At 41.5% G+C, this 25,277-nt stretch overlaps 1 protein-coding gene across 1 annotated transcript in view; it reads left to right on the forward strand.

The window, feature by feature from the left end:
* Positions 1-25,277, forward strand: part of LOC121944365 (zinc finger SWIM domain-containing protein 6-like) — a 55,043-nt gene that overhangs the window by 25,218 nt on the left and 4,548 nt on the right. The window contains exons 2-12 of the mRNA XM_042488133.1: positions 4,664-5,020; positions 7,474-7,622; positions 10,105-10,255; positions 11,871-12,050; positions 13,173-13,343; positions 13,474-13,620; positions 14,036-14,182; positions 15,848-16,108; positions 17,111-17,246; positions 24,051-24,208; positions 24,365-24,528. Coding sequence (XP_042344067.1) covers positions 4,664-5,020; positions 7,474-7,622; positions 10,105-10,255; positions 11,871-12,050; positions 13,173-13,343; positions 13,474-13,620; positions 14,036-14,182; positions 15,848-16,108; positions 17,111-17,246; positions 24,051-24,208; positions 24,365-24,528 — 2,021 coding nt within the window. The remainder of the gene's footprint in view (positions 1-4,663; positions 5,021-7,473; positions 7,623-10,104; positions 10,256-11,870; positions 12,051-13,172; positions 13,344-13,473; positions 13,621-14,035; positions 14,183-15,847; positions 16,109-17,110; positions 17,247-24,050; positions 24,209-24,364; positions 24,529-25,277) is intronic.

Genomic DNA, 25,277 nt, shown 5'->3' on the forward strand with positions numbered 1-25,277 from the left:
CACGACGTAGTTTTTCATACTTCATGTGTTTTGAATTTTAAAAAAGTATTGCCGTTAATTTTCCCTATGGGAAAAAGGAAAACATTTGCAAAAGAAACGCAGCTGCTTTTTTGACAGTGTGATAAGTGTGTGTGTATGTGTGTGTGTGTGTGTGTGTTTGTGTGTGCGAGTGAGTAAGAGAGTGTGTGCTTGTATCAGAGGTTGATTTTTCTTTGAGCTCTCTCAGCTCCACATGTTTTTGATGTTCTCTTTTTCTCTCCCCTCTCTGGACCAGGGGCCACTCTTGAAACATAAGCTTGTGTCACACACTAACACTCACAAACACACACACGCTAACCATATCAGCAAGTATTAAAAGCCATTGCTCATTTGTATGTTGTTACACAGCTAAATAAGTTAGTTCTCCATTCTGCCACCAGCTGCACCATGTAAACCTTTTTGTCTCATTTAAGAGTGATTCAGTGTGTTTCTCTCTCTCTGTCTATCTCACTCTCTCACAGCTGTACACATATAAGCTTTGATCACTGCAGATGCAAGTGGCTGCCATATTCGATCCACACCCCTCTTCTGTGGATATTGTTAACGAACATGTACTTCCTCTGCCAGCTGGCTTCCAGAATGGAAAAGCATATCTCCATGGCAATGTTCTGCAGTTCTGCGCTGTTGGATATTTGCAGCCAACACTTCTGAGTTGTACAATACAACAACAAAACAGTGCTATTCCTGTTTTGATGCTCTTGCAGATTTTTGCAGGATTGCAACATCTGTGCTAATGGAGCCTTTTGAATTGATAAAATTGTACTGTACTGTAACTCCTGTAGAGGCGGTTTCAATGGGTTTCCTGGATGTGTCTTTCTACTAACTGCTTTAGGGAGACTGCTTTGAGAAATATAAGGCCTTTATAACTGTCTTATTTTTATATCCATCCTGAGAGCATTGTTACACTATAGGCTAGGGTTGTGACCCTGTTTACTTAGTTCTCTTTTTTTCTTTTTGTGCACCTGCATTTTTAAGGCCCTGACACACCAAGCCAACAGTCGGCTGTCGGTCAGTGTTAGGCAGTCGGTGAGTGTCTGTCACCTTAGTTTTTTTTTGGTGTGTCCTGCACCAGCGGCTCTTGTCGGCCTTTGGCTTATTCTTTTTCTTGCTGATTCAGCATGTTGAATCGGCATTGGAGACCACAGAACCCTTTGGTGAATGAAATCACTCTGCAGGTCCGTGCATGAGAAGAGAAACAGAAGTGAAAAAGCAAACAAACAGCTAGTCATGAGTGCAAAAGACTGAAACAAACAACTCTTTTTTTGCCACTGAGCTTTTAAAGGTCCGGTGTGTAGGATTTAAGAGGATATATTGGCAGAAACAGAATATACTGTATTATTTATGGCTGTTTTCATAGTGTGTAATTACCTGAAACTAAGAATCATAATGTTTTCGTTATATGAACGAGCTGTTTGAGCGGGTCCTATTCTGCAGAGTCCGCCATGTTGTTTCTACAGTAGCCCAGGACAAACAGACTAAGCACTAGCTCTAGATAGGGCCATTCACATTTTCACATTTTCACATTATCGAATCATCGACCGTAGTTCTCCTAACACGCTTGGCACATGGGAGAAGTTTCAGTTGGTTGCAATCTGCAACCTCATGGCTACATGCCACACAATCCTACCCACTGGATCTTTAAGCAGAAAGGGTTTGTAATTCTTTGGGTTACTGTTCGCCATTGCATGGTAAATATGCTTTGTTCTTTCAACATCGGGTTGTGCTAATAATGTGCGAACAGGTAAACTAGAGTCTTGAATCCGCCCTATTGGTCTTCCAGTTTGCGGATATGCATTTCCTAGGATAGCGAAGGCATAACTCACCCTTCTCTGCCTTACTCTACCTCTGACTGGCTTACCCTGACATTATTACCCAAACACTAACAATCCCACTCCTCTTGTCCAAAGCTAACCAACCCAACCAACAAAAGTAACGAGTGCTAGCCAATCAAAGGGAGAGTAGGAGGGGACATGCCTTCACTAATCACAAATTTGCTCTCAGTTTCTCTTTCTTAATGATGAAAACAGATTATAGACGCCTGCTGCTATGGAGAGTAATTTTCTCCCACACTGGTGCAGAAAGTACATGCTAGTTGTTTTCTGGCTGTGGCCTTTGAGGTGTGTTCAGGTGCGAGTTTTGGCTGAAATAAAGGCAACACGAGGCAATGCAAACATCTACCTTCGTCACCACTAGCTCTTTGATATCAGTTTGGTGAGTCTAGACCTCAAGTGCACCCCTCAACCATTAGAGCTTTGACCTGACCACTGTTCATCTTGCTTGTGTACCCCTCACCCCACTTCCATCTATATCCTATGAAATATTCAACTTGTGCCCCTCCCTTCTTACCTAAAGTAGAGGCCCAGAAAAGCTTTGATATCTGCGTTAACACATGCTTGATATCACAGCCATGCGTGTGCTCAGCCCTTTGATAAACATATTTAAGAGATGTATGTCTTTGCCTGGTCCACATGCATTTCAGAGATCTCTCCTGTGCACATAAATGCATTCATAAGCTCCCCTTCGTCTCTCCTAACCACTCCCATTATTAATAAATGCATGATCTCACGCAGCGGCGCAGTGTGTGCGTACATGTGCGTCTCTTTCATATGCTCATCAGTGTGTGTTTTAGGCCACTGCCGGCGACCCCACCCTGCTCATTCATATTCATCCTTGCATAATGACTATAGCCGCGCCTCCGGATAGCGCAGTCAGGATAAGATCAAACGTTATATTCAAACAAGAGGCTGTATAATTCATACTGTAACAGCCGCGTTCACTGCTCACTTCCTCATCTCTTTCTCAATTCCTCTCGCCGTGGATCCCCAATCTGCATCTAGATTTCTGTCAGGCTCATTGACTCTCGCTCCGAGTCATAACAGTCGTCTGCAGCTGGTCCTGATCATGCTCTCATGATAACAGAAACATGCAGCCTTTGGCAGGTGACTGAGGCCATACGAGAGAATAGTTCAACTCCATCCTGAGAGATTTATTGACTCACTAATGTCATTTACTAAAGGGCACATTCAATTAGTTGATCAAGTCATACAATTCTTATTTAATAGATGTTAAGGCCAAACCTCGACGATAGACCCAGGATATCTCTTTCTTACTCAGCGGTGATTGGTTAAAAGTCTGATCTTGTCTTAGCAAGTACCCCAACTTGAAACTTAATAAGTAAAAATGGCTCTATTAGATTTTTTTACAAAATGAGTTACACAAAGGAAATAAGTAAAGTAGGGCTGCAACCAAAAGTTTTTTTTCATTAATTAGTCTGAGGATTATTTTCTTACAAATAAATGCATCGTTTCTTCTTTAGAAAATGGACAGAAGAGCCCATCACAACTGTCCAAAATCTAAAGATATTCATCTAACAATCATACAAGAACAATCTTAACTTTTCATCACAATAATACAGAAATCTGATAGTTTGAGTAGATATGACATGAGTGAAATCTCCCGCCACCTTCCTTCTAGGTGACCATACTCAGGGCAGTTAATTCAGTTAGAAGAGTATTTATATAAGAATATGTATCTAACAACAACAACAATATGATAACAATATTTTTTTTTAATTAAAGTAATGAAAAAATATATAAAATCTAGAAACATAAATACATATTGAGAACAAGAAAAATAAAATTAAATAAATAATAACACTTATGATATGAATAGACTTTTACAACCAATTATAAGAGAAGTGACCACTATAGCTTTTAAATCCAGACACTTGTATATTGTGTATATTGCAGACTTGTATGTTGTGAGTTGCATTTTATATGAATGTGTATTGCCAAGATTTCTTATAGTTTTGACTTTCTCGTTTTTATATAGCCTATACATTATTGTATGTATGTTTTTATGGCACGTGCTACAGTAAATTCTCGTTTTATGTATGTCTTAATAGCATGTGTTATGGTGAAACCAAAGGAACATTTTCACGTGCTGGACAGACTTTTGGATGTTTCTCTTTCTCAGCCATCTCTTAACAGACATGGGAATACCAAAGTAATTAATGTCAAAGACAAGTTTTCGACATAGTTAAATTATTATTATTATTATAAATTATACAAGGTTTTGTTGTATTTCTCCGCTGATCCACAAACTTTGAACCGGCCTTTTCCAAGCTTAGTAGTGGCATCACCCCGAAGATCCACTCAGTAGAAGCAGGAGGGCTTCTTCCCTTTCAGTTATAGGAGGTGGCAAGCAAGTTGTGATGCAAATGTGATTGCATTTTTAAGGAGGCAAGAAAGCCCCTTTTCATTCTTAAATGTGCCAACAATAGCAGTTAGAGGATGATAATGATTCACCACCTATTACTGAAAGTGAATTAGAAAAAAGAAGTAGGCCTATCCCTACAAAAAAATGTCAAGAGAATGAACAAAGCATATGACCGAGGGAGAGAAGGGAATAATGAAAATTTGGCATTTTTGTTTGAGAAATGATTTCATTGATTGACCATCATCAGAATTTCTGTTGATTAAATTAATAATTGACTAATAGTTTCAGCTCTAAAGTAAAGAGGTTAGGAGAAGATGATGGAAGGACTGATACCTCTATGTACATTGTAAAACTCTCAAAAAAACAACCTTTCTTCTAATTTCCTCTTTTCTCACTATTTTTAAAGGTTTCCATCTCAGCGGCACAGTGACGGACCCTGCCACACCCTCGACCCCAGAGCTCGTTTGCAGCGTCAGTGTCAGCTTCGACCGCTGCAAGATCACAGCGGTAACATGCACCTGCGGCAACAAAGACATCTTCTACTGCGCCCATGTAGTGGCACTGTCGCTTTACAGAGTACGGAAGCCCGAACAGGTCAAACTGCACCTGCCCATCTCAGAAACCCTGTTCCAGATGAGCAGAGACCAGCTGCAGAAGTTCGTCCAGTATCTGATCTCAGTCCACCACACAGAAGTGTTGCCAACCGCGCAGAAACTGGCCGACGAGATTCTGTCACAGAACTCGGAGATCAACCAGGTCCACGGTGAGGGAGTGTGTGTGTGTGTGTGTGTGTGTGTGTGTGTGTCAATGAGCATTGTGGGCATGTTTATGATCATGCAGGTGCATGTGTGTGCTTTGTGTGTTCCTGCCTCCACACACATACTTGTATTGACTGCACGATGAAGGTAAAGTGTGGCAGGATCAATGTTACTCATTAGTGAGATCCAGACAGTAAAGGAGAGACTCTGTGCTTCTAATCAACACTATGGACCCGTTATTTACCTCTGAGAGTGAGAGAACGACACAGAAACGGAGACGGAGAGGTTAGCAGAGAGATAAAGAAAGGTGCATATCTCTTGTTCGATACTGTACTTTGCTGCTTACCTAAAAGAGGGAGAAACTGAAGGGCAAACTACACAGAGAGAAATAAAGCAGTGAAAAAAGGGAAGAAAAAGCTTACTTTTGTTATGGTCAAACTGGTTTGAAACTCTGAAGTAGTGATAGAAGTAGAAGGTAAAAATAGGGAAAGGAAGGAAATCAAAAATAGAGGCATACAGCAAAAACACTGGAGGAAGAATTGTGAAGACAGACAAACAGGGACGAAAAGACAGATGTGAGCAATGGAAAGAACAATTGAGACAGAAACTTTTGGGAATGGAGGACAGAAATAAATAAGCACCTCAGAGAACAAGAGAGCGAGCTTCATCGCAAAAGTGCTGTGATAGGAGGTATTTTTTTTATTTGACACTGACAGCCTATTGATTGTTGCCCTTCCATCAATAATCCTGTAAAACTAAAACTCATTTGGATTAAAGCATCTAAATGAATTACTCCGATTTATTTAGCCTAGTTCAGCATTCATTTGCAGGTTCATTTGCTTATTTACTTACTTTTAAGCTTTTTCAGACTTATTTAAATTTTTGTTCACTTTGTCACTTTGGGAAACAACTTGACAGTACTTTTAAGACATAAATAAACAGGCATACTATGCTCTCTTTATAATATGATATTACAAAATCTTTGTGTTGCTTATTTGTTGAGAGAACAGCACATTGTGTCACTGTTTGACTTTAACATTACATTTTTCAAATTTTTATGCTTTTTATGCCGAATAATGTATCCTTTGTTTAGCTCTGCTTTTGGCAGCTTTCATGAAATACTGTCAAATACAGTGAAAAATAACTGAGGATCACATTAATGAAAGATGGCAGATCACATGAGAGTATGCCAAATTAATTGTAATTGATTATAACTGCAATAGCAGCCCATTTTTCAAGTATCGTGACTCGTGACAAAATGATTGAGAAGATTTGTTATTTGTTTCTAAATGACTTGCATTGTCAGCGTGTGCTTTAAGTTGCTTATTTTATTTTATTTATCTTTTATTTAAAGCTGAAAAACACAAATATAATTTGTGAATGTCGCAGGTTACTGCATATAGTGACATTGTATTGCGGCAGCAATGATGGTAATTTTATAATTCATTTAACTGACTGTTATTTTTTTAAATATTCTTATTAAATTGTTATTTATACTGTTTCTGCTTTATATTGAAAACCTACAGAACTCATTTCGCAGCATTTTTATTTATATTCATTCTATGGTTATATGTTGTATAGTGTATAATGTATGTATAGTATAGTGTGAGTGTGTAGTGTAGTATGATGCACATACTGCATGTGTACATACGATGTCATCTGTTTACTTTCTCTATATCATGTGTCTTCTAATGTAGCATAATGCACAAATTTGTATTTACGTTGTATGTTTCTAATCTCTAAAAGTGTATTTTACTACAACGTGACCCATTTTTCCCATAAATAAAATAGAAAAAGTAAATTAGTAAGTCAATCTATTTCTCGTCCTTAAATAATCACAGAAAATGTCATAAAAAAGTGAAATTTAAATTTCTTTAAGCCCAGGTGATGTCTACATGTAGCTTGCTTTGTCCAATTAGTAGCCAAAAACCTACAGTTTTCTATCACATATGCCAAAATTATTGGATCTTCACATTTGAGAAGCTGGAATCAGAAAATAGTTTTCATTTCTGCTTGAAAAAATGAGTTAAACATTCAATTGATTATCAAAATAGTCGCCTGTTAACTCTCTGTTAATCGACTAATTAAGTGCTTTGATTCTTCTTTTACATCACTTTGCCCTCAATAGTGTATTTGCTAATGTTCTTGCATTTGAGGACACAAATAAATGGGTGGAGCTAAATGATTTATATTCTCAGAAGTTAAGACAACTTCTCCACCCGTCAAGGGTTAATATTTGGTTCTGTTTGTTAAGGTTATGATGGGGTTAAGTTGTGGTCAATAACAATAAGATGTATTTAGCAATACTTCTTTTAAGTGTAGTGAATTTTAACATGCTTCTGTATAATCTGCAGGAGTGTATACTATTTATAAATCATTCTCTACAAGGAATACATTGGCCTTATGCAGGTTGCAAGATGAATTTATAACATATCTGTTTGTGTTTGTTTGTATAAAGGGGCCCCGGACCCCACAGCAGGAGCCAGCGTGGATGATGAGAACTGCTGGCATCTGGATGAGGAGCAGGTTCAGGAGCAAGTCAAGCTCTTCTTGTCGCAGGGAGGTTACCACGGCTCGGGCAAGCAGCTCAACCTGCTCTTCAGCAAGGTCAGGAGCCCGCAACATGCACTCATCCACATGCAGAACATAACAACACACATACAACACATACCGGCCCCGACCAACACGACCGCAGGCACACGGTTCATCCTGCCTGTGTAGGTCCACCTCCTCCCTTTAGGTGTTCTCGTCTGTCTACAGCCTCTCCCTGATCCTCCCCGCTGCACCCTGTTGATAAATATTTTCTCCTACTCTTTAGTGCACTTTTCTTCTATTCCCTTATGAAAAGAGGCTCTCTCCGTTCAAAGCAGTCGCACACAAAACAACTTAACATATATTGGCACATACATTAAAAGGCAGGCTGCCTCTTAGCTCGAGCTAATTGCAGAAAGGAAGTGTAACATAAAGAGAGCTATAGAAAGAGGAAAAGCTTGCACTATGCACCACCCTGTACCTGCGATTAAATGATTACATGAGCCATGTGTGGTTCTCTCTGTTGCCTGTATTACAGTGCACAGCTAGGCTGGCATTAATGTGTCGTGCGCTATGTAAAGACTGCAAGGCAAGGCCATTATCATCCACCCTGCCCAGCTTTTAGAAGGTCTCTCTGCTTCGTGCTCTTTGATGCCCGATATATCCTATTCAGCACACACGCCTACTGACAGCCACATATACACTCGTCCACACACACACCCACGCCGAGAGTCACATACACATCTGTACGTACACTGAGCTGTAAGTGCATTTCTGTATGTAAGAGTTGCTGTGTCTGGTGCTTTTTCTAGGAGTGTTTTCGTTGATAAATGTCACTTCTCTCGCTATAAAGCGAAAAAAACGAAACAACCTCTTATGTGCACATGTCCATGAAGTACAGTTGCGAATTACTGTTTGATTTCTTACTGCTTTTTGCCAAAAAGTAACCAGATTTTTTTAAAAGTATCAGACCAGTTTAAAACAATGTTTTGCTGGAGTTTATTTCCCCCAAATGCACCCGAAAGTGGCTGTGTTTCATGCTGCTAGAAGATGCTGACCACCATAGTTTACAATAAATAAGTCCCTGTTGCGATTAAGACGGCTCTGAGAATCTTGCAGTAAGAGAAATAAGGAGATGCAGATGCAGCTGCCGGTTACGCACCAGAGAGGAAGGAAAGAAAGGGTTAAAGCTCTGAGTGGGTGCACTGCAAACAGTCCTTTTAAAATCTGTTTTCCACACAGATTTGTGTTTTTATATATATATATATACACACACACACACACACACACACACACACATACACATACACACACACATACATATACGCATTTTGGATTTTCACTTTTTTACAACACTGACAATTTTTCTGAAATAAGAAAGTACTGAAAATATTTAGCCTTCAAGTAAAATGTGGCTCAGTTGGTGAATGGATTTTCTTTTTGACCCTCAGTTTTGAAGAATATTTTTACACTGAAATCACCAAACTATTCAGAGGGCTTCAAACTACTTTGAATAGTTATCGATTGTCCAAGTCAAGATGTTTTGTAAGTACTATAAACAACATTCGACAGAAAGCAAGGACAGTATGAGAGGAATTTTGTCTCCTGGTTAGTGCAAACTTAACGTGCTCCAGTTTCATGCTCTCAGTTTCGACAGTTTTCCTCCACATACAAACTTGTTTTTTGACCATGGAAGTTAAACGTTAGACACAGACCTCTGTGTAAAAACGGACTACTGCCCAGTTGGAAGCATTGACTCTGTGGTTTGTTTAAATACATACAGTAACTATTAGATAGATTTAACCCCCAGCGAGTGGATATGGGCCTGTTCTTATTAAAACATGTTAAGACTTATTCACACAGGACTAGTATTAACTGGGGAATTCAAGCAATTTGTAATTATCTGACATGTCTATAATTTGTCAAGTAAAAAATTCCTCCTCAAATTACCTACTATATTTTGCCAAACACAGGGGTCATGTGATAATATTTGTCCCGTCAGAATTAGCATCTTTGTGATTTTGCCACATTAAGGTCCCAACCTCACATCAGTGATGCTATTGGCTGGTGGCTACGCACTCAGAAACGTCTAAGAATACAAAAAAACAAGAAAAAGAAATACAAGCAGAGGTCAGAGTCTTTGCAGATAAATACAAAGCCACATACTTGTAGTGGGTCATTTTAAGGAAAATTCTGCATAGTATACCTTAAAGAAACTAATGTAGAATTGTTAAGAAATACACAAATAAATTACTAAAGCTATTAAAAAAAAAAAGGCTGTCTTAAAAGATATACATGGTAATAAGGCTGAACAAAAGCGTAGAAGCATAGCTTGAATTTGTTTGGTGCTCTCTTCCATGTGAGTGTACTTGTGTATCCGTCATTTATTTTGAAGTGTTTTCTCCTCCAGTATGTTTCCGTGTGTCTTGTCCCTGAGTTACGAGAGCTCTTCTGTGCGTCTGTGTGTTCATTGCTCTCTGTTTGTGCATCTGTTTGCATAAAACTATGTGTGTGTGCGTAACCCGTCCACCTGTCTCTCTCCTCTCTCCTCCTGCAGGTGAGGGAGATGCTGAAGATGCGTGACTCCAACGGAGCGAGGATGTTAACACTGATCACAGAACAGTTCATGGCCGACCCTCGGCTGGCGCTGTGGAGACAGCAGGGCACCACCATGACCGACAAGTACAGACAGCTCTGGGACGAGCTAGGTGAGGGGAAAAACACACCACACACACACAATGACTGTCCTACACAAATGTGAACACACACACACACACACTCTCTCTCACTCACATGCGCATCTCTATCCCAGTATGCACAGGCACGGACAGATTTAGCAAGGTGGGCGATCGAACCCAGACATGGAGACAAAGGCACACACACACGCATTTTTTTTTCCTGTTTGTTTTATTTGTCCTTTGTGTCCAAGACAGCCCACATAGACACACACACTTTCTGAGAGACACACACACACACACACACACACACACACACACACACACACACACACACACACACTGACAGCCCAGTCTCTCCCTCTCACTGTGAATGCAGGTTTGGCAGCTCAGCAAGAGTGTCTTTGTGGATTACAAGGCGTTTAATGCAGTACATCGCGCCCCATCAAAACCCCAAATATTATGACCTCCGTAATGTTTTCAAACACTTCGCATTATATATTTAGTTGATGTGACAGAGTGCAGCTCGCCATGCAGTCATTTGGTTTGATATAGTGTGTAGTTCTTTTGACAGATGTACTGTACCTACAGCAGAAACACTTCCCCGCAAACCACAAAACCAACAAGCCCGTCACCAGGACAGCAGTCGTGTTGTCTTATGTCTTTGTTGTTTCCCTCTAATGTCTCGGTTGATGTTGCTGCTGCTTCTGCTGCTGTTGTTGATGATGATGTTCGTTTTCTCCCTTTGGTCTTGTTCTGCACTTTGTGAGGACAGCGCAGTGATCTCATCTGTTTCAATCCCACGTATTTTTGGAAGTGTGTGTACGGTCTCTTTGAAGTCCACACTTCAAACCCTTCTTCCCAAGTCCTTATCACTCCCCCTGATGTGTGGTGAATGCTGCCTCTCGGCGCCGCTCTCTCTCCCTCTCTCCCCCTCTTTTGTCTTTCTCCTCTTTGAGCCGCAGCTACTGCTCTCCTCCAGACACAAAGCCAAGCCTCATTCACTTGTCCTCACCCATGTCTCCTCGTCCAAATCATCTCCTCTCCCATTTCATTTTCTGTTTCTCTTTTTTCTGCTCTCCCTCTGTTCTGCACCTTTTGTATTCTTTTTCTCTCTTCATGTTCTGTCTCTGTCCTTGTCTTCGTCCTTCCTCCCAAACTCTCAGTGCCTTTACACACATGCATACGTACAACACCATCACACACACACACACACACTGTGGCGTGTACATATCTCCAACAGTCTTGAGAGTAAAATCCCTGAATGTGCTTGGCTCCCCAGAGACATAGCCACTTTTCATATTCTGTTTGTTCCAATTTACTCCAAAATGATGTGTGTGCAGTCAGCGTTGCCTCGGGACTAGTTAAGTTCTCTGTTTTCACAGACTTTTGTATTCCAGTGCAAGATGGCGGCAGCATACAAAATGTGCACTAAAAGAAAAAAGAAACAATGTTATGCACGCTGCACATCTTTGAAAACTGCCTCCAGCTTTCAGTTTATGCGTGATAACTGCATTTAGGATTTTTTTAAACCTCAAAAGACAAACCTACCTGCATTGTATGACTCACCACGTCATTGTCACACACACAAGGAAGTAGGGCAGCTATTTAAGTGTGTGTGTGTTTTTATGTTTGTGTGGGTGTCCAGGTGCCCTGTGGATGTGCATCGTACTGAACCCCCACTGCAAAGCAGAGCAGAAGTCGTCGTGGCTGCGCCAGCTGCGCAGATGGAACAGCGTGGACGTCTGCCCCTGGGAGGATGGTAACCACGGCAACGAGCTGCCCAACCTCACCCACTCACTGCCTCAGGGTGCCCATGGCAACCAAGGTCAGAGATTGACAAGTTTTGTATGTCTGTCAATAACATATTTACTTTGTAATAACGCATCTTAAGGTGAGAGGTTTTACACTGCGTGTTGCATTTGTAAACATCAGAAGGGAAGCCTCTATCTCACACACGGAGCATTACTGCTTATCTCAAGCATCACTCTGCATGTTTTGGGTTTTCTTTTGCTTCGCTTACACTAATTTAAAGACAATCGACTTGTTTAAGGTGATTTTTACATGTAGCCTGCTCACTTTTAAAGCTTTTGAGCAGTAAACTTCAGCACTGCACGGCTGATGGTAATTATGCTGATGTCCCCAAAATTAACATGTTATTCAAGGAGTGGTGGTGAGTAATTGTAATTGCAGATTACAACCAGCTGAAACTTCTCCCAGTTATAATTCCTTCAGTGTTGTTCAGCAGGTTCTTACTGTGGACCTATTGATTTAACCCTGTAAAACACAGAATAAGGCAGTTTCACGTGACAAATCAGTGTTTCTCCGATACTGTTTGTCCTGTCGCAGATGGGCCATTAACCCAGCACCCAATGTAGGCTCACCTTTTTTCTCTAAAGATTTAAATCTGGTCTCACCTTATTTCTGATGCAGACATTCAGGAGGCTTTCACCGGGAGCTGAATTATCCTCAAAGGTCTCCTCCTCTCCAAAATAAAACGCACCCAGTGATTTAAACTGGTAAAATCACTGAATAAAGCAATTTCACTTGAAAAAATCTATATTTCCAATGTGACAGAGGGGCTGCTAACTACCGTGGCCAACATGAAAACACATAGCTCTATCTAGACCCAGTGTTTGGTTTGTCCATTATGGGCTTCTGTAGAAACATGGCAGTACAACATGGCGAACTCTGTGATGAGGACCTGCTCCCTGTGTAGATATTAACAGCTCATTCTAAGCTAGGCTTTATTCTACTTACTCTATTAAATTACATTTCTGCCAATATGTCCCCCTCAATGCTACACGCTGGTACTTAAAGACAAAAATGCAACCAAATGACCACGTGTGTGCATCTCAGCTGCCTTTTTCTCACCACGTGAAGGTGATAGCGTATTTCATCTCCTCACACCTCCTCCTCCCATCTCCCCCTCATTCTTCTCCTCCTGCAGAGATGCGCCCCCACAGGACTGTGTTCACACGGGCCATTGAGGCCTGTGACCTGCACTGGCAGGACCGACACCTCCAGCACATTATCGCCAGTGACCTCTATGCCAACTACTGTTACCATGACAACCAAGAGGGCTCCCTCTTTGACTCGCGCGGCTGGCCCTTGTGGCACGGTGAGCCTGTGTGTGTGGAGGTGTATGCTTGTGTGAGAGATGTGTCAGAGGAGTTATTTATAAGTTGGACTGAGAATGTACAGCAGCCTATGGATGAATGTTGGAGCTAAATATTGTCTTTTTTCCTCAGAACATGTCCCAACGGCCTGTGCCAGGGTGGATGCTCTGCGTTCGCACGGTTACCCGAGAGAAGCCCTTCGACTGGCCATCGCTGTGGTGAACACGTTACGGCGGCAACAGCAGAGGCAACTGGAGCACTTCCGCCGGCACAAGAAAGGTTAAGCTTTTTCTATTGTGAGAATACAAATTAGCAAGCAAAGCTCATTTTCCCGAATTTGCTTATTATGCATACAAACAGTGACATCCTTCATCCATCCCATACATAAATACTCAAGGGAAAGGTAAAAAATGTGGACAGAAGAAAGAGGGAGAAAATTCTCCCAAAATCCTCCAGCTGTGAAGCTCGTTTTTGGGTCATCAGTTTTTGGGAGCTGGAGTAATTAAGCGCCAGCCGCAAAGAGATGTTTTGTGTTTGGTGAAATAACCACTTTCCTCTTTCCAAAAGTAAATTTTTCATTTATTTTTAAAAGTGTGTGTAAATATGTGTGTTTTAAAGTTTATGGTTTTGACATCATCCCATTGTCTGCACTGTCTTTATTAACTGTGTATTCATCTGCTCTGTCTTGTCTCAGAGTTGCTCCATAAAGGCCACACCTCCATAACCAACATGGAGGGCTGGGTGGGACACCCTCTGGATCCCATCGGTACCCTGTTCAGCACCCTGACAGAGTCGGGGCGAGGGGGAGAGGAGGGCTCCAACACCTGCTTAGACCTCTCAGGTATGTGATGACGTGACAGATAGGGGTACAAATAACAACTGTTTCTATCATTGATTAATCTGTCAATTATTTTCTTAATAAATTAATTGGATATTTGGTCTGTAAAATTTCAGAAAATGGCAAAAAATGTCAATCAGTCTAAAGCCCAGGATGGCATCCTTAAATGTCTTGTTTTGTCCACAAACCAGCAATATTCAGATTACTGTCGCAAAGGAGTAAAGACACCAGAAAATATTTGCATTTAAAAGTCTGGAATCAGAGAATTCTGACTTTTTTTCTTAAAAATTACTCAAACCATTTTCCTTATTATCATATTATTTGGTGATCACTTTAATAGTTGAATTCTAATCAATTAATCATTGCAGCTCCACTGGCAGCCTGAATTAAAGATCTGCACATGTACTTTAATACAGCTAAATGCAGCTTATATATAGCCGGTTTTATGACAACATGTGATAAGTAAAAAAAATATTAAGTCCAAAAAGATGATACTGTAGACTATGTTTTATCTATTCCTTCAGTCTTGGAACCTATCGGCTACCGTTTGGCGATGATAAAGCCTTTAGGTGTGTGGGCCAATATTTCGGGCTGATCAAGTGTCATCAGCAGATATCTGGGCCATGACGTCCTCTTCTATGCACTGGTCATTTCAGCTAATCTCTATAAGCAAATTCTAAAAAGGGTAATATAAAGCTTACTCGTTGTCACGCAACAGCTGATGAGTTCCCAGATTGCATTTCAGCCAATGCGTTCTGCCTCTCCAGACGGACTGTTTACCTGCCATTCAAACATGACTGCTTTATACTAGTTGGACAAAAATGAAAACCAAAACACTTCCGGTTCCAAAATCTTTTCCTGCCACCCACAGATTCTGCAAACACACAATCTGTTTATACAGATTAATGCTTTCTTGGTTACCACTATGATTTTTATCTGATATACATGATGTATGCTGTATAATAATGTACTGCACACACAAGTAACTTAACCACCACAATACAATAAGTATAGAGTTAAACAAAAAGAACAGAGCTACAACCATGGAAGAAAAAGTACACAAGCATTTGTATATTTATACATAGATTCTTTCTTTTTTTTATTTTGATTTTCAACGTGCTGTTATATCATTAGCAGCAATTGATTTTCAATATGGGACGACAAACTACATGATTTATACTCGCATTGTTGCCTTGTTGACTGCAGCTGAGTTGTTTTTCGCCGCATACTACATCGTATTTCTCAGTTCCTTCATATTTCTTGACTCACTTCTGAATGCAGACATTAGAAAACGCAGTTTAAGTGCAAATTCACCTCTACTCTCTTTGTCTTATTTCATCATACATCCTCTCGTGTTTTTTTCAATTCTCCTCTCCTACGCTCAGCGATTGCTCTGTCCCTCATTGCCTCCTCTGCTCACAGAAATAGTCCTCTCCTCTGAGGTAGAGCAGCGAGTGAGGAATGCTCCTGAGGCGCTGATCTTTATTTTGGATGGTCTTTGGGTCTGGACCTCTGCTGAGTGACTGACGCAGTGGTTTTCTATAGGAGACAGGCGCATCTAGTGTCTAAAACCTCAGAGAATAACAGACTACCACTTTATACCAGCTTGGTTCCTATGTTTCAACTCCCTCAGATCTAACTCCTAAATTTTCTCTCTCTTCCTTGCAGACTGCTCCAGTGTTGTAAGCCGAGCAGACCTCCAGCGACTGCCCGTGCAGCGATTACTAGGAGACGGTGAATCGTACGTGGCGCTGGCAGTGGAGACAGCCCTGATTGGCTTAGGCCAGCAGCGGGTGATGCCTGACGGGCTGTACGCTCAAGAGAAGGTGTGTCGGAACGAAGAGCAGCTACTGGCCAAGCTGCAGGAAGTGGAACTGGACGACTCCCTGGTGAAAATCTTCCGTAAACAGGCCGTCTTTCTGCTTGAAGGTGAGGGAGCTAACAAATAATATGTCACTCTTATTGTCCATTTACATCTCCCAGCCGTCTACGCGCACAAACACACACATACATACACACATACACACACACACACACACGTACAAATGCGCCTCCTTTTTTTCTTTTCTCTCCCTCCCACGCTCAGAGATCCTACACATTCTTGCTAAAACAGGAAAAAACACATTGGACTCTGTCTCAGTATTTATTATCCTTTCATTTTGTGGTGCAAATAGAGGCTAGGTTGCCCTGGGCCAGACCAAAATGAGCTCTTTACACAGTAACACCAGGGGTATTGTGTCAGCACACACATGCGTGCACACACAACAGTGTGTACATTTACAGGGCTGGAGCAGAATGAGGTTTGGTTATGGGAAAGGGAGGAGGACAGGAGGAGGAGGAGGGAGGTGACACATCCTGCAGGGCTCGGCCCAGTCAGACTCCCCTCCAGTCCCCACCCAAACCCCAGCTCTGCCTCGGCCCCTGCGCGACCACCCACCTCTGGCTCCGTTACTAATACAGCGCCGGGCTTTGAGGCCTCTGCGGGCCCCTGGAGGCTGCAGCAGCCGCGCCACTGTGTGATGTGGTCTGTGGCTTAGGAGCCTGTTGGGGTTTAAAATAACCCACCAGAGACGAGGGGAAGTGCAGGAAGAGATGGGAGGAGGGAGCGCAAGCCGGAGTCTGCACACACACGACCATATGGTTTTTGACGTCACAGTTTGTTTTAATGCCGCGTGGCTTTACCTCTTCCTGGCTGGGAGGGAGAAGTCTGTCCTCAGTGGGCTATTGAAAACTCAATATACAACAAAATAAAAATTCATATTCTTTTTTGTTGTCTGTTTATACTGAATATACTATCAATTTAAATACCATACCATAACATTTATTGACCTGATGAGACAGATAATTGTTTTATGAGTAAATTTCTTCCACCTCTTTGTTCCATCACTAAAAGCAGCCCCCATTGTTTATGTGTGTGTTTCCTCTGTGCAGCTGGTCCGTACTCTGGCCTCGGAGAGATCGTCCACAGAGAGAGTGTTCCCATGCACACCTTCGCCCGCTATCTCTTTACCTCTCTCCTACCTCATGACGCTGAACTGGCGTATAAAATTGCACTGAGAGCCATGCGGTAGGTCTTCTGTGTGTGTGTTTGTGTGTGTGTGTGTGTGTGTTGCTGTAATCATGTCAAAACCTTGTAAATCACATTTTATTGATTTTCTTTCGAAGACTTAAATGCTGATCTTTGGATTAAGAAAATCCTCCCAAGTTCAGGCTAATGGAGCCTTTTAAAAAATTACAACGGAAAACTCGTAAACGGGGGGTTACTCGCAAAATATGTCTGTTTTTGTACAGTAAAGTGGGGACTACAACCTCAGACTTAGTCTACCCGTCTGACTGCAGACTTTGCATCACTTGATTCACAACATTTGCAGATTGCATTCAGATTTCAGTTAATAACCACCTGAAACAGGAGGATCACATACAGATTCATCCAACTCTGAAGCTTGTAAAAGTGTTTGATATTGTGACCTCCAATTAAATTTATTTTTGGTTTATGATTTATGATTCAAATTTTCAACTTTTAGAGACAGGCTCTAATCATGGTTGAATCATGGTTATCATAAGAGCATTTTTGAGATGCAAGGACTGTAAAAAAAATATGGAGCATTTTGTCTGTGTTTTTATGTGTGTGTGTTCATTTGGGGTTCTGTCCTGTTATGCATTTTCCATGTGATCTCTCTATATTAAGCTCCTGTGTGTATTCATCTGTGGACAATGTGTACATGTGTATGTGTGTTAATCAGTCTGTGCTGCTGTGTTTTGATGTTGTGACTAGTGGGAGCTGGATCAGTGAATATTAATTACATTAATGAGAGTGTAATTAGTGTGGCTGTAATGAGAGGAGGAAGCACATACACACACACACACACATGCAGGGCCAACAGGGAGAGGGCAGTGTGGGGAAGATGTTTGTTGTGCTTCTACAAAGCTTCTCTGAGTCCATCGCTGAGAAACTGGCAAATGATTAGTGAATGAATGAGAAGTGAATTTTTATTTCTGGCTTGTATCATCATGTGTCGCAGTCGGACAAACAGAGAACAAAAAGGACGATAAACACTTCATTCACACTTCTCCTAACCAGTTAGGAGGTGGCAGGAACTGAAATAAAACCAAAACAACATGGTTGGCTTTCTCATCGAGGGGCCATGTGGTTTCAAGGTTGCACATCCAACCGCTGAGTGTCCCCTTCGCGCCTCTAAACTCAAGTCCCAAACCTGTTTTCCCTGAGTCAGCCACTCCCCTCCCACCCTCGCTACGTCCCTTCACCTTCCCCATTTCCTCCCCTCACCTCCTCCATCCTCACTCCTGTGGTGTGAAACCAGCGATTTAGAATAATATGGCCACTTATGGGCGCTCCTGGGAGCCAGGGGTGTCTACTCAGCACATAATGAATGTGTGTAATGTAGCGTAGTGTAATATGATAGCATATACCTCCCCGCTCCCATGGGACGGCGGACAGTTAAATATAGAGGAGGAGGTAAAGGAACTAGGGCTATTTTAATGGACCCATTATAACACTATCATTGATACAAGGAAAGAGAAAGTCTCTCTCGCTCATTTACACACACACACTTTTTCACTTTCCACTTGCTTTCTCTATTTGTCTTCACAGTTGCTTTCATACCAGCACTTTTTTTATGCAAGGAAGTCTGGACTGCCTCCACACACAAATGCATATCCAGTATTTTAAAGTGTGTGTATGTGTGTTTATGCGCCGCGCATGAAGTTAATTAAAGCGTGCTAGAGCAGCATATGCTGCGAGATGGCTTGGTGTGAGCGGCCAACACAAAAACAGAGGAGCTGCCTACTGGTTTCACGGGCTGCCCAGAATTTGACTGCAGCCACAGAAGAAGAAGAAGAAGCTCGCTGTCTCTCCGGAGACTGTTCTTATCGCAACTCTTTGGAAGCCAAAGAGACAAAATCCCAGCCGGCTGTTATCATATGAGATTTCCATATGAGATACTAGTCTTCCAATGCTAATGAATCTAGATCCTCGCTGTAATCCACAACCTTTGATCCTCTGCGTAATCCATAATGTAACTGTAGTTTTAGGATAAACTGAAACATACCAATGACAAACGTGGGTAGTTGACATCCTTTTGACTTTATGTTCAGCCAACCTACGCAGTCTGTTACTGTCTGAAAATACAATAATTTAAAAATAGAATTACAAGACAGTATATCCAATATACAAAAACATCAGCAACAACAAGATTTCACAACATTAGGACACATCAAGTGTTTCCTTTTTTGTGATAGGTACATGATTTATCTTAAATTTAGAATTGCTTAAGCTGCAGTGCATAATGGAGGTGTAGCAAAAAGTAGTATCAAGTGGAAATACTCAAGTAAAGTGCAAGTACCTCAAAATGGTCCCCAAGCACTGAACTTGATTGAACTGGAGTGTACTTTTTGACACATACAGATAATAATTGGACCACTTGAAAACAATGGAGTAACATCATAAGCTTATATCTAAGAATTAGGACTTCACCAAAGTCTGTCTTTGTGGATAATAGTCATGTTTTAACTCAAATGAATGATCACGCACCGCTGAGACAGAGAAAATCCTACAATCCTCTGTGTTCATAAAACTTGTTTGACACCTTGAAAAACTAAAAAAAAATGCACAGAGGTCAAGTTAAAAATAAAGCTAAATTACTAAGAAGTTGATATTTTTGAGTTTTTCACCTGACAGCGAGGACTTTCTGATGAGGTACTTTCTGTGTAGAAAACAATGCTTCATCCAAAGCAGATGTCATTTCAAGCATCCAAGGCACTTAGGAGGAGTGGACCAAAATTAGGGGTTACGTTTCGGGTCATGTACAACATCATCCCTCCTGTCAGGCATTACGAAGGTTTCCAACTTTTAAGTTTGTGTATAAAGTGGAGGTCTTCCAGCGGATGTGACATTTAGCTGATGGATGTGGGTTTGATAGATTATGGAAGTGAAGGGTGTTTATAGTCAAAGGGGGAAAGGAGCGTGAGTTAGAGAGGTCAGTCGTCATGGTGATGCTGACCAGAACTCCCAAAGGGCCTCAGGATTTAGGTAAAACTGGATGGACTGCTTTTTATCAAAATCTCAGTCTATCCTCCTTGCTTTCCCTTGTTTAGCATCTTTCACATATGTGGATTTGCATGTGTTAAAGGGACAGTTCACCCCAAAATCAAAAATAAGTATTTTTACCTGTAGTACTATTTTTCACTCTAGCTTGTTTTGGTGCAAGTTGCTTTGTGTCGGACATATCGGTCGTAGAGATGTCTGCCTTTTCTCAAATGTAATAGAACTAGACATGGACCAGAGGCTCGTGCTCGGGACAGTGCAAGATGTATCCATTAATGGTGTCCTCCTCGGCTAAGCTGTAACGTTACCTAGCTCAATGGTGCTAGGTGAGCTAACAGTAGATGCATCCACCCTCCCATCTCACCCCAGGTCAACCCAATGAGTAAGTGGCTCAGTTTTGAGCGGCAAACCCCCTTTAGCGTTCTTAACTTTGCTCATGCTGTCCGCTCTGTTAGCAACGTTAGCAGTGTCAGCATGGCTAGTGGTGCCAACATTGTTAACAATGCCAGAGGGATTTTGCGGGTCAAAATGTGGCTGCTTGCTTACCAGGGAAACCTCAGGGGAGACCAGAGGGTGGTCACACTGTTTCCATAGCAACATTGTCCAGTTACCAGCAGCAGTCGCCTAATGAGTACCCCCGCAAGCTAGCTCCCACCTGACCCGGGTGCGCTTACGTTAGCTAACAAGTGGAGACAGCACAGTGTGAACTATGTTTCACATTAAAATTCCAGCACCTCTAAATGGATAGCACTAAAGCTAAAGCTCGCTGAGTCAATGAAACATCAGACTAAAGGAAAAGGTCTCTTCTATCTCACATCATTTTGCTTTTCTTTTTCTTCATACTTATCTACAGGCTACTTAACAGATAATGGTCACAGGCTACAGAAAGCAAAACTAATAGGGAATCCCTACTATTAAGTTTTTCAAATTTTTTTTTTTTTGGCACTTTAAGCACCACAAACCGAGTGTAACCTAGTTTTAATATATCTGTGTTGAGGCAAACTTCCTGTGGCCGATATCTCCAATGCTCTGCAACTCACACCAAAACAAATCTAGATGATAAATAGCACGACAGGTAAGACACAAAATATGTATTTCTTGAGATTAAGTGTCCCTTTAAAATGCAATTCAACAGCGAGTCAAACATGAGTCATTCCTAAATATCTGATTACCTAACCGTGTTGACTGATAATATGGCGCCTGTCGTCCATGATTCCTTGCAGACTCCCTCCACATCATCACCCTTGAATATTTCTGGTGTGATAAGGATTGCTGTGTCCCTTTCAGATGTGACAGGGTGCTACTGTGCCACAGGACCCATTTGACACCACAGCTGCCCCCCCTCCCTCAGCTCGCTCACTGCTTCACACTGGGATTGATTGCCTCTTCCAGCTCACTGTTTGTAGTGTTTTATATATCATTGATAGTGAACATTTATACCCGGCCATGGCAGTGTTGTAAAGAAATATGAGTTTAATTTGATGTTTTAAGCACACTTGACACAGAGTTGAGATTTTATATAGTGTTATTGCGCAGAGAAGATGATCGTGTTTATAACCAGTGTGCTCCGTTTTACAGTCATTTATAAGGTGCTTGATGCGAACGCACCCATAGCAGGGAATACACTGTACTTGTGCTTCGATTGAATGATTCAAAGCAGTCCATTAGGCTATTTTTTTTCTTGCGTGTTTCTTCCAGAACAATAGCCCAGTATGGATTTTCCTCCCAACATTTTTAGGAGGTTATTTTTCAGCAACTCAGGCCTCTCAAGCTCCTATCCAATGGAGGCCTCTGGCTCTCTGGTGAAAACCAAACAAAGACAGGAATGTTGATGAGGCCTCCATCTTTACCCAGGGAACTTTTTTTTTTTTTTTGCTTTGCTACACCCCAGGAATCTTCCAGAAGGCCCCAGTGTGGTGGAAGCTTTTAGCAGCTCTTTAGATGTGTGTGGAGTGAACCCGGCTGTTGCTAAGGCTCCCAAACATCTCCGTTTTACACCAAGTGTCAGTGTTCACACTTGCACGCATCTCGACTGGGTTTTTGTCACCTTCTCTCTGCCTCGGAGAGACGGGCCCTGCTCGTGCCCCTCATGGGCAAAACCAAGAGAAGAGGAGGCTGTTTTTGTGCATGGCTTCACTCAGGTGGCAACTGTATCACATGCACTTTGCTCTGAAATTGAAACTGGCATTTAGCATTGCATTGCTTTTACTGGGCTGCTTTGATGTGTTTTCAAAAGGGCAGGTGTGTGTGTGAGTCTATCTGAGCGTGTGTGTGTGCATGCATGCGTGTGCTGGCTCTTCTCATTCATGTGTGTCGGTATTTGTTTGATGTGTGTCCAGCCTTACGGGGCTGGAAGGTGAATTCCTTAATTTCCCCATGGACTCAATTAGCTTTGTGATTGGCTGAGAGAAGGCCAGGTTGTGCTGTCTTCTGAAGGAAAGAAGACCTTTGAAACTGAGGTGGGAGCGGAGGGAAGAGAAGTGAAGCAGAATAGGAGATGAGCCGGCCACAGTAGTAATGGTTGTGGTGCGTGTGGTACTGGTGAGGACTTGGCCCTGTCAGTAGTATTATAATGAGAGAGAGAGAGAGAAACTAGTGAAGCCCCTTCATCCACTAGCAGGTGTTGCATGGCTCTGACTTCATTATGACCAATTAGAGTGAAGAAAATACTAATTATACCTTGGTTTCTAGGTGATTAAATACTAGGTTGGAAGTAAATTGCAGGGATCGGCTAACTATAATCCCCCTGTGATCACTAAAGTCATTTTCATTTTGAAGTCACTTTCAGACCATCATAATGAAGACTTTTTCTGTCTGTACAGTATTTCTCTCTGTCTGATTTCACTGTGATTTTGATGATTCGTGGAGCTTTGGTGTCTCTCTGGATCTCTCTGATTATTTTTCTCTGCTGCACTCTTTCTTATCCCAAACTTCTTTTTCATACCCAGGTTAATGTTCATTTAAAGGTCCAGTGTGTAGGATTTAGGGGGACATATTGACAAAAATGGAATATAATATAATAAAAATGTTTTCTTTAGTTTATAAACACCTTAAAATGAGAATTGTTGTGTACTTGTTACCTTCGAATGAGCTGTTTATATCTACTTAGGGAATGGATCCATCTATGTTTCTACAGTAGCCCAGAATGGAAAAACCACAAACTGGCTCCAGAAAGGGCCATTTGAGTTTTCACATCGGCCACCATAGTTAGCAGCCCCTCCTCAATGAGCCAAACAGTATTGGAAAAAAATATTTTTTAACGTGAACCTGCTTTATTTTGTGTTTTTACTGGTTTAAATCACGGGGTCGGTTTGTTTTGGAAAGGAGACAGAGGAGACCTCTGTGGATAATTCAGCTCCTGGTAAAAACCTCCTGAACATCTGGATCTTGCGTTATCAGAGAAACAAAAGTAAGCACACATAAGCAGGTGCTGGGTTAGCAGCCTATTTGCAAAAAGCCGAACGACGTCGGAGAAACACTGATTTGTAACGTGAAACTGCTTTATTCAGTATTTTTACCAGTTTAAATCACCTTGTCTATTTGTTTGGGAGGGGAAGAGATCTCTGCAGATAATGCGGCTAACAGTAATAAACGCTTAAATGATGAACGCTAAAAATCAGGAGTTCACGCTTGGCTCATGGGAGAAGTTTAAGTTGGTTGCAATCTGCAATCTTCACAGTGAGATACCACTAAATCCTACACACTGCTCCTTTAAAAAAGATATTTGAAGTGTTCGAAAAACATTATTAAATTCATTTTTTTCTGCAGAGTAGTGGATCTCATTTTCTGTGTCTGTTTGTCTGTCAGGTTGCCGGTGTTGGAGTCGACGGCCTCGTCTGGTGACCTGTCACGACCCCACCACATCGTATCCGTGGTGCCCAACCGCTACCCTCGCTGGTTCACCTTGAGCCACATAGAGTCTCAGCAGTGTGAGCTGGCCTCCACCATGCTCACTGCTGCCAAAGGTGCAAAGATATATCCACAAATACACACAAATATATACTGTACACAGAAAAAGCTCTTTGGTGCCAATTTACTAGATGCTATTGGAGACTCTTAGATAGCAACACACGTATATATAATCAAAGTCTGAGGCAATCTTGTGTTCGAATCCTAACTAGGTGACAGTCGCAGGCTGGAGACAGTCCTGGAGTCCATCCAGAAAAACATTCACTCCTCATCACACATCTTCAAACTGGCACAAGATGCATTCAAGATCGCCACTCTGATGGACAGCCTGCCTGACATCACGCTTCTCAAAGTCTCTCTAGAGCTGGGACTGCAGGTACGTAAACACGCCCACGTCGTTTGTCAAAGTGGGTGCTGCTTTATATTTATTGGTACCTTTTTAGGAGGCTGTCAGGTCAAGCTGTAAATGTTAATGCGTGTTTATGTCAGGCATTGTAAATTTTAGGTTCAGCAGAATCACCATTTTAGTCTAGAAAATTTACACATTCCTTTGTTATTTATGTGTTAAGAGTGATATTTTACTCACATCAGGTCTGTATAAGGCCACTGTTTCTGTCTAAAACAGCTATGAAACTTTAAATTCTTGAAATCAGATATTTGATCATCTTTGTGCAAGGAATGTTTACAGCTCTTGTACTGTACATGCCATAATGATTAATTTAAGCTGTTTTCTAGTATGAATTCTGGATAATATCCAGTTTCCTTTTCACACATGTAACACACAACAGGACACTGGCTGTGTCAGACACAATTTTACACAGAAATTGTTAGAGGAGGAGAATTCCTGCACCCGTCTTATTACTTGCAATAAACTTTATTTAAATACACAACATGTCAGTCCTTGGACCTTCATCAGGTAACATTGTGTATTTTCAGTTTATTGCAAGTAAGGACAGAAAAGCATGTGGGAATTCTCCTCTGTTATCTGTAGAGATGGTCTTCCTACAAACCTGTCTACGAGTTTTTGAAGGTGTGCATGGGCCTCCACACACAAATTGTTAAAAGGAAAAAAAAAGTGTTGGATGAATATGTCGAGAGAGTTTCTCGACATTAGTCAAGCAAGCC

Source organism: Plectropomus leopardus, chromosome 6 (assembly GCF_008729295.1).
Source record: "Plectropomus leopardus isolate mb chromosome 6, YSFRI_Pleo_2.0, whole genome shotgun sequence".
NCBI lineage: Eukaryota > Metazoa > Chordata > Actinopteri > Perciformes > Serranidae > Plectropomus > Plectropomus leopardus.